Here is an 11,143-nt window from a genome sequence, read left to right on the forward strand (position 1 = left end):
TGCTGCACACTGTTCTCACATCACTGCAGTTCAGTAGAAACATCTGCAAGCTTCTGTTAGCACATCTTCAATATCAACTCGTATTACTTTAGCATTCAAAACCAGATGTACAGTCATGTGAAAAAGTTAGGACACCCCATGAGAACTTTTGTCTTTTTGAACATATTTAAACAAATAAACATTTGAGCTCCATTTGAACAGTACTGAGAGATGTAGATTATATCATTAAACAAATAAAACAACAAAAAATACTTTTAAACACAAGCTGTAAAATATAATGAACAAAAATGAATATATTGTGAGGAAAAAGTTAGGACACCCCCACATTTATTACAACTTAAAATGTCTAAAATGAGAATCAGGTCACCACATCAGCTGTAATGATTAGAGCATCGTTAGAGAACACTGGAGTTTTATTTAAAGCTCAGACATTAGTTTGGTTTGCTCTTGATTGTTGAAGTGAGTGTTATCACTATGGTGAGACCTAAAGAGCTCTCAGAGGCCTTCAGAAGACATGTTGGGTGCAAACCAAACACGCTGTTTGAGCAGAAGAACCTCATACCAACTGTGGAGCATGGAATGTCATGGTTTGGGGCTGCTTTGCAGCAGCAGGGTCTGTCAAGCTCTCCATTATAGAATCCACAATGAATTCTTCATTGTATCAGAGGGTGCTTGAGAAAAAATGTAAGACCATCTGTCCAAAAACTGTAAGCTGAAGTGGAGGTGGACCATGCAACATGACAACGACCCAAAACATTCCAGTAAATCCAGCAAGGAATGGCTTAAGAGAAAAAAATGGAGAGTTCTGGAATTGTCGAATCAAAACCTGGATCTTAATCCTATTGAGATGCTGTGGGGTGATTAAAACAGGCTGTGCATGCAAGAAACCCCTCAAACAACACACAGCTGAAGAAATTCTGCATGGAGGAGCGGGGAAAACTTTCTCCCATTCGATGTCAGAGACGGTAGATGGTTATAGGAAACGTCTAATTGAGGTTGTTTTAGACAAAGGGGGAAATACCAGCTATTAGGGCATAGTGTCCTTTTTCCTCATAATCAATTTCCATTTTTGTTCATTATATTTTACAGCTTTTGTTTATAAGTAATTTTTTAACATTTAATGAAGCTGAAATGTTCATTATGTTTAAATATGTTCAAAAAAACAAAGGTTCTCATGGGGTGTCCTAACTTTTTCACACGACTGTAGCTGATTACAGATATACAATATTCAAATAATATACAAATATTCATTGTTTAGCACAAACACACAGCAGCATTCGTCTGGATTTAACATCAGCACCAGTCACTCGTACCAGTTTACACCAAACTTCATCAACCAGAGACCAGCTTTATATTCACCATCAAAAACACCTGCACATTTATATATAACACCTGTCTTTAATATTAAGCCGTCAATAGACACAATTACTAAATATTAGTTACTGTATATTTATTGTTAGTAATAAATGAAAAATGTTTTTTTAATGTAGAAGAAATAAAACTACTTACTGACGCTGAGTTTGGTTCCTCCACCAAAAGTGTAGCACAGTGATACAATCCAATGAAGCCGTCGTACAAAAACCTCTGTTCCACTCCAGTGATTCCACACACACACACACACACACACACACACACACACACACACACGCACACGCACACACACACACACACACACACACACACACTATAAGAGCTGGAGTTCTGATCAGACTGGGTTCAGGACTTTCAGAGTCACTGAGACGCAGCACAATGATGAAGGTTCTGATTCTACTGCTGAATACACTCGGCCTCCTCACTCAACGTGAGATTCACTGTTTATTTACTATCTTCATATCAGTCCTCCAACATCAGCGCTCACCATCACCGTCTCTTTATCACCTTCAACTTTTCTCTCTTCTTCTCTTTAGAGTCGTTTGGAGAAATCATCATGACTCAGACTCCAGGATCTCACTCGGTTTCTCCAGGACAATCTGTTACCATCAACTGTAGATCCAGTCAAAGCGTTAGCAGCAGCTACCTCCACTGGTACCAGCAGAAACCTGGAGAAGCTCCTAAACTTCTGATCTATGGTGCAACTAATCTTTACTCTGGGATCCCTGGACGTTTTAGTGGAAGTGGATCTGGTACAGAATATTCTCTAAAAATCACTGGAGTCCAGGCTGAAGATGCAGGAGATTATTACTGTCAGCAGTATGAAGCCCTTCCCATCACACGGTGTTATTTACTGATACAAAAACCTCCCTCAGCTGTAGAGGAAGTTCTCTGAAACACACACTGATCTGAGAACATCTGCAGAGCTGCTAAAGCTGCACTCCACTGAACATCATCATCTACAAAGCACTACAGTACTGAGCATGTTCCTCTCTTTGTTGTGTTCTCCTCACTGTGGAACAGGGATTCTCATCAGCACATGGAACATCTCACTAGTAGAATGAAGGTTTGAGATGAAGCAGCAGTGCTAGAAGAGATGATATGAATGAAACCATCATGACATGTTATGTACAATTAGATCGATGTGATTAAAGTGAATGTAAAATACAATATGGGCCAAAAGTATGTGGACACCTGACCATGTGCTCATTGGAAATCCCAGTCCAAATTCATTTTCCAAAACAAACCCTCCCCCCACTTAACACAAGACATCAGGTTCTGTTTTAATTCAGTCAATGGGTTATAGGGTTTAGATCAGGACACTAGAGTTCCTCATCATATCACGTCTTTATGGACCTTGCTTTGTGCACAGGGACATAGTCATGCTCAAACAGGAAGGGGCCTTCCCTAAACTGTTGCCACAAAGCTATAAGCATATCATTTATGTAACTGGTTTTATACACCTGTTTGCAATAAGTGTGGCTGCAACACGTGAACCTAATAATTAGGAGGGGTGTCCACATACTTTTGGTCATATAGTGTTCGGTCTGATCAATTCAAGTATCAGTTCATACAAACAATAAAATGTGCTGAGAATGATTCATCACTTAGATCAAATCTCCTGATTGGTCGTTTCATGATTGAATCGATTTCTTTCTACCCCATAAATCACTGAACACGTAACACTGTGCAGAATTACAGATGAGCTACAGTCAGTAACAGTATACCTACAATGTGAACATATGGTAGATTCACCTAATAGTGGATATGAGGAGGAGGAGGAGGATCTTCATCTACACTCTCTGTACTCTGAAAATAAAAGCTGATCATCATTTGATGTGGTTTTAAACATAACCAGTTCTCACCAATATAAAATGATAGCTGATGATCAGATGATCATGAGGATTCTACAGAATATTTAAGATGAAATCCTGACTGGTTCCAGTTTCTGCTGTTGATGGTTAAAATGGTCTGTTTGTTCCACAGACCAGCATCTCAGTTCCAGCTCAGTTCAGCTAAACCTTGTAACTCTTTCTGATCATTTATTACAACTTTTATATAAAACTATCATCTGTCTTTATTTAGATAATATGGAGTATTTTAAATTATGTGGACACCCCTCCTAAATACTGAGTACATGAGTGCAGGTCACAATTACTATAGTAAATAAAGGGAGAATAAGAGACAGTACAGGAGATACTTCCATATGTACCAGCTGATTGTTCTTTCACCATAAGGTGGCAGTATTGCATCTCTGAGTGACACATTCACACTGTTCCACTACAGTGATTCCACACACACACACACACACACACACACACACTACATGCTTCAGTGCTCTGTCAGTGTTTAAAGCTCTGTGAGTTTAACACTTCATGACTGAGAGCTGCTGACCAGCATCTTCACCCACATCAACCATGACCTTCATCTCCATCTTCATCTGCACACTGGCTCTCTGCACTCAAGGTAACACGATGCTTTATGTTCTACTGGTGAGGAGGTTCTGCCATGTGGAGAAGATCCACTAGATGATCTTCAAACTCTACATGGTTCTTCATGTAGTGAACGTCTTTATTCTTCTTATTGTTTTCAGGATCCAGAGGTCAAGTGACTGTGACTCAGAGTCCTGCAGTAAAACATGTTGATCCAGGAGCTTCAGTCACCATCAACTGTAAAACCAGTTCTGATGTTTTTAGTACTTATTTAGCCTGGTATCAGCAGAAACCTGGAGAAGCTCCTAAACTCCTGATCTACTATGTTGAAAACAGAGCATCAGGTATTCCAGATCGTTTCAGTGGCAGTGGATCTGGATCTGACTTCACTCTGACCATCAGTAGAATTGAGACTGGAGATGCAGGAGATTATTACTGTCAGAGTTTACACTGGCCTGGTAGTACCCAGATCTTCACACAGTGTTATATGGTGGTACAAAAACCTGGGTGAGTGGAAGTGTACAGTAACTGCACTGCTGCAGCTGGGACCGACTGCAGGTGCTGAGGGGGAGGATGTGATACAGTACAATCATTCACTCTGTACAGGAAACACCTCACTCACTCACTACTACTCCTAAATACAAGCTTTATTATTATTAACATAATACAGAGAAAGCCAAACATAAAGAGAACATGCCAAAGTGATCAAAGTACCACCATCAAAAAGTGAGAAGTGAACCCAGGTCTCCACAATACTAGCTGCACCACCATACAGCTTCTACAATGAAATACTAAACATTATGCTGAAACAGGCATGAGGAAGGAAAAACTTTTTATTATTTATTTAACTCATGATAATTAAAGATGTTCCAACACTGAGAGGACTTGAGTTTAGAAGAACTCTTAAAAGAGAATTGAACTGACAGCAAGTTCCAAGATGAAGCAGTAAACCAGAAGATGGTTCAGTTTAATCATACTGCATACTATAGTACACACTACTATAGGATTAGTATGCAGTATATACTGGGGCAGTAGGACATTTTGAACAGAGCTGCTGGCTTTGGTTGGGATTGGGGGCGGGTCTGGAGGTGGTAACTCCTGCATTGATTGGTGCACACCTTCAAACCAAACCAATAGGATTAAACTTCACCTTATTACAGCTAACAATCAGCAGCTGGAGCTCATCTAGTAGAAACTACTTTATCTCCATGTGCTGTTTGATTCAGTTGGTTTGTGACCTGCTGTTGAATTGAGGAGCTACAAGTTACAACCACATTAAAAAAGAGTCAAAATTAATTAAAAAAAAAAGAATATGACTTATTTTTATTTAGTTTTAAACATTTGATGTTTTTCTCTCTCAGAAGTTGGTTTATGGTGTTAGTTTTGGTCTCTACAGAGTTAGTAGTTTGTAGGTTTTGCCACCATTTGCTTGTGTTGCATAATCACACAATCTTCTTCCTAACACAATACACCTGCTAACAACAGCAATACTTGTAATGCTAGCTAAGTTAATTTAACCCCTTTGTTGTCCAGCCTGTTTTTGTGCATTTTCTGTCTGAAGGGCATACCCACATTTTACTGCTGTTTATTCACAAAGTACATATGATATTTTTTATTGTGACTGAAAACCCTATAAAGTATCAGAAAAAAACAGCTAAAGCTCATAATGATATTTTACCATGTTGCAATGATGATGTATAACTCCAGATCAGTTATACATCAAGAAATTATCAAGAAATTTGGTATGGTGGTAGTAAACAAATTTTGCCACAGAAATGATGAGTTATCAAGTTGGAGTAACAACAGTCCATATCGGCCTCTCCAAATGTTCCCAAAACATCCAGAAACGTCCAGATCTATATACCTTAGTGTAAATAATAATTATATAATATCCTCTCATATCCTCTCCAAATGTCCTTTTAGCCTCTTCAAATGTTATTTTAGCTTTTCCGAGTGCTTTTATTTTGCCTTTTTACAGTAGAAACAACCTCTGAATTCAATATAATTAATTGTATTTAGGTACCTATGTTGTTACTACTTACATTATTGAAGGAGTTGTAGCCTAGTGGTTAAGGCACTGGACTAGTAAGCAGAAGGTTACCGGTTCAAACCTCACCACTGCCAGGTTGCCACTGTTGGGCCCTTGAGCAAGGCCCTTAACCCTCAATTGCTTCAACTGTATAATGTAAGTCGCTTTTGATAAAAGCGTCTGCTAAATGCCGTAAATGTAAATGAAGGATAGGCAAAACAAATTTTATAAAAAATTATCAAAATTATTATAGAAAAAAAACAGTAAACCCAAAACTATTCATAATATCTATTTACATTTTGGGGGACAAATATTTACATGTTTCTGTGGTACCCCATATTGTGCCAGTTATAAAAACAGTTTCTTTTGGCCACAATGCACAGTGGCACATCACACCTTGTACAGTACGCTGGCGTCTTCACCTTTTCTCCAGACTTTTTGCACATTTCTGTCTAGCAGCTGTACTGTTATCATTGTAATATGCTGGCAGGCATTGATCAGGGTCGGCTGGCTGACTTGAGGGTCCTGCAGCAGACTCATCTTGAGTGGTCGCTCTGATAAGGCCACAAGCTCTGACCTCAGTCTCTCTCTATAGAGTTTCTGTGTTAGAGCCTCTTGTCCATTTGCTCTGGATATTTGCTGATGCAAAATAAAACTGTTGACAATTTCAATGTCAATGAAATAGTAAAACAATGTTTTGTACCATTTTATTGTCTTGTGTAAAACATTGTAATAAAAAAACAAAGCGTCCGACAAATCAACTCCACCCATGTGCTTGTTGTAATCCTTGACCACTGCAGGAACTGGAACATTCACTTTATTGCAAACCCCCTCCTGATTTTGTACTCTCCTCAGCACTGTGTCACCATCATATGCCTTGTGCATTGTGGAGCACACAACCACCTCCCTTGTGTCCATCAATTTTACAAAAAGCAGTTGTCCACGTCTGTGCCAGCGGATGGTTCCTCTCTTTGCCTGCCTGCTGAGATAATTTATTTTTGTTTTTGGATACCCCTTCCGGTTGGTACGGATGGTACCACAAGCAAGAGTCTCTTTCTTGAGGAGATCCAAAAGAGCATAGGGCTCGTGTAAAAATTGTCCGTGTAGAGGTGGTACCCCTCGCCCAGAAGTGCAAAATCCATAAGTGACATAACTGAATCATAGCTCAGTCCTTGACCTGAGTAAACGGATTGCTTTTCTTCATAAATAAAGAAGTTCCATGTATATCCTGTGGTGGAATCAGCAAGAAAAAACATTTTGTAGCCCTATTTTGTTGGCTTTGCCATCATGTATTGCTTTAGGCCAATTCTTGCTTTACAGGCTACCATACGCTCATCTATAGAAATGTTCCTGTTCAGCTGAAAATATGTGCGGCATGCTGTCAGCAACTCTGTATACAGCGGCTTTACTTTTAAAAGTCTGTCATACATTGAGGTTCCTTTTCTCCTTGTGTTTTCTTCATCTTCTATTGGGTCACACAAGATGCAGGTTACTTGAAATTGCCAAAAATCTTTTGCTTGTCATCACTTTTGCGGTGTAATGAAGGTGGTAATATTCTTTTCCAGACCAGTAATCTGCAAGAGATTTTAGTTTCACTATCCCCATGTATATTACCAATGCAATGAAACTGTATAATTCTCTAACAGTGAGAGGAAGCCATTTGTAAGATGGTTTTGCCGCTGCTTTGATCTCAGCATACTTATTTGTGTTATCCACAATAGTTTTTACCACAGACGTACTGAAAAACAGCTGAAACAACTGCAGTGAGGAATATACAGTGTTAGATGGAAGCTGTAGCCCTGGAGGTCGCTTTGGCACAAAACAACAATAATGTAGTACTTTGAACTTATTGTATAATAATTGTAATAGATACTGCTACATGATACTTTGAGTCTGTACCAATTACAATACATAATAAAAAAATTAACAATATAATAAACATCAATGACAGGCCTTAGTATTAACATGTCGATTTTGTATTTACATTTTCGAAATTTGTTTACATTACATTACATTTCGCATTTTTAACTTACTAAAATAATGGGATTGAAAAAAATAAGCTTTTCAATGCAACGACACAAATGTAAAGTTGGTAACAAAATTAAAATTCTAGTCAAGAATAGCATCTTCTCAGATATAACGCAAAATATAGAAGGGGTTAACATATTTATGCTTTGTGTCTGATTTTAAAACCTATGACATTATCAGGGTCCTGGGGGTCTTGTCTGGACTTGCCCATGGGGAGGACATGTTGGGGGTGTCCTGTCAATCAACCTGACCTTTCAATCAAACTGACCTGTTGCTATGAAAGGAAGATTTGAAACCGGTCTGTAGTTGTTTAACATTCAGAGTTCTCTTTTTCAGGAGTGGCTTAATAGAAGCTGTTTTTAGTGATTTTGGGAAAACGCCCGATACTAATGAGCCATTAACTATTTGTTGCAAAGTTGCAGAGTTAAAATTTTTTTTTTTTTTTAATCAAATGTGTAGTGGTAAAGGTGGGGAAAAGCTTAGCAATTAATTTTAGATTTAATAGCTTATCACTTATGGGAGCACCACTTGGAATTTTAAGGGAAATTACCAGAAAAAAACAAATTTATGATGGATCAGTCTTGTTTGTAGGAGTTCTTTAAGTCACTTATTCCTCTCTTCTGGAAATTAAATTAATGGCACTAACAACGGAAAACAACAGAACCAAGCCCTTCACAGAGCATAGAAAAACTGAGTCTACCTCTTGTAGCAGTTTTCTGGAGCCAGCGTTACCTCACATTGGAATTTTTTCTCAACAGACAGAGCTGTTTGCTCTCTCCTCTGTCCCAGGTAAGCTCTACAATGTGGAACGTGGAAATTGGGCTTCCCGTTCAGATGGTTTCCTCCTCTTCTCTGAGAAGGTCTGCGATAAGACTCACACAAGGCTTCATCAATGTAGAGCAAGGGTCGGCAACCCGCGGCTCCGGAGCACATTCATCCTTATACTGCGGCTCCGCGTGGCTTGGGAAAATAAATTATAAGTATTTAATTGAAGTGTATTTTATTTGTGTTCTTTTTTTAAATTGTAGTTCTAAATTGGAAGATTATTGTGATCTTAAATATTAAAATAAAATTATATTTTATTATTTTTCGTCGCTTAAAATAACCTTCCAAGACCAGACAAATTTGTGTTTGAAACATGGAATGCCATCCCCGACACCTACATAAACATGAAGAAATATGCATTTAGAGTCTTGTCGATCTTCGGATCCACATATGTATGTGAGCAGCTATTCTCCACCATGAACTATGTTAAAAACAAACACCGCTCATGCCTCACAGACGGCAGGTTACAGTCCTGCGTAAAGATGAAAGTGACTTCGTACAACCCCGATTTGCAGACACAAGTCCCATTAACCAGGTAAAATAAATATTTAAGCAGATATTTTGCAAATATTTATTTTTCATTGTTTAGTGGCATAGTGTTTTTTTTTCCAATTTATTTTTTAAAATTCAGGTCAAGGCTCCGCTACACGCTCCGAAAGCCCAAAGGCGATATAAGGATGACGGCTCATGGCATTTTTTGTTTGCTACATGGATAATTAAAGTTTTTTAATTCATTTGAAAGAGACCTTCAACTCGGCGTGTTTTTTTAATTATTTTTTTAAGAGTTCAAAATGTGTTCATTACATAATTAAAATTAAATTTTCTCTGTAGCACTTCATGGATTTCATAAGCAACACACTATAGTTGTTTATACAAAGCGTAAAGGTAAAAAAAACAATATATACAGTGTTATCTTCATTTTAGATGTCAAAAAGTATTTGCGGCTCCCAGTGTTTTCTTTTTCGTGGAAACCAGGTCCAAATGGCTCTTTGGGTGTTAAAGGTTGCCGACCCCTGATGTAGAGTAAGGGCTTAGGTCAGAGTAGTCCCAGGCCTGAGGCTCCAAGAGTCATACATTTTGCAGATAGGGGAATTCCAAGGAATAAAGTTGGGGAAATTATAAGTCCTAGAGTCCATAAAAAAGATCCCTGACACTACATTCCCCCATTCGGTTTAATGCTCTACCCACAGAAGAGGGTCTTACCCAAGCAGGTGGACTGTTAGGATCGCCTAATCCTATAGCTTAATTGAGTACCGGGGTCTCATTTTTTTCCTCCTCTTCAGTGGAGTTAACTGGATGGTCTCACTCCAGTTTATTTTGTCTAATGAATCTGACCATCCATTCAGAGCAGTTACCTAATTCTGTCTGCAGTCTCTGGATGCGTTTAAAGTAAAGGTAGGTGATTGTGTCAATGAGTACATAACCTAGTCCCACCATGGCTGCTAGGATCATGTCTAAGACTGACCAGGAATGAAGGAGAAATTGGCTGAGTGTTTGAGGCTCTGAGGCTAGGCTGTTGTTGATAGGGTCACCTCTATGGCCTGTGGTCCATCAATCTGGACATGTGTAATAGTGGCCGGCTCCAATTCCAAAGTTTGCTTGGCAAAGAAATTGAATATTTTAAGCTTGCTTGCATACTGATCAGGTTTAAGGTGGTATAAGACCAAATCCTTGACATGCAGGATGGTATTGTTGGGTACGCTAACCCACAAGGTTTGGCTGGGCAATGTTATGTGATTGGCGGTGTCATTCTGGTCATACGTTAGGAGTGCCTTCCTGGCTGGCTGCTTCCAACTAATACTCTACTTGATGTCAAAGCGTCATGGTGGTTGCACAGCAGGCATCTTTTAGCATGAGCTTTTAAGGCCACAGATGCCGTTGGTGCTATCACAGATTAATGGTTTGCTGGGGCAGATATAGTGGATCTCTTTGGTCAAGGTGCACATGCGTAAATTTGGGGCCAAATACAATCCTGGGTTATTGTCGTGACACGCCACAATTGGTGGAGTCTGGACCTTTATATGGGTCTCACCCTGCCAAAACTCGACATTAACCACATCTATTAGCCGATAAATGTTTTCCATAGAGATTATTGGTATGTTGATAATAAATGTCAATTCACTTTTTTGGGGATTGCGTAGAGGTGTAAAGCACTACCCAAGTAACAGGCTAGGTGCGCTTGCAAATCAGTAACCATTTCCTGAGTGGCTGCAGAGAGAATACCTTGTACAAAGGAGAGGGGTACCAAATAGGCAAGAATCCTACCCAAGGCTATGTTATCTATAGAAGATGCAATTTATCACAACATGTCTTACATTTACATATTCAGGAGTTCAGTATGTGCATGCTCAACCTGAAGCCCAGACAGAAGTGAGTTTACAGTTTGCAAGGTTTTGTTTAAGGTGGCGCTATGGGTGTTTAGCACTACAACCGTGCCCTGTATGGGTTTGTTTAATGT

At 39.0% G+C, this 11,143-nt stretch overlaps 1 gene segment (V, D, J or C); it reads left to right on the plus strand.

Annotated features, from left to right (window-relative positions):
- Positions 1-1,710: 1,710 nt before the first annotated feature.
- Positions 1,711-2,266, plus strand: LOC134325579 (immunoglobulin kappa variable 3-20-like). The segment is given in 2 exon segments: positions 1,711-1,801; positions 1,908-2,266. Coding segments are annotated over 2 exon segments (411 nt in total).
- The last annotated feature ends 8,877 nt before the right edge of the window (positions 2,267-11,143 follow it).

The sequence above is a fragment of the Trichomycterus rosablanca genome, chromosome 1 (assembly GCF_030014385.1).
Source record: "Trichomycterus rosablanca isolate fTriRos1 chromosome 1, fTriRos1.hap1, whole genome shotgun sequence".
Taxonomy (NCBI): Eukaryota; Metazoa; Chordata; class Actinopteri; order Siluriformes; family Trichomycteridae; genus Trichomycterus; species Trichomycterus rosablanca.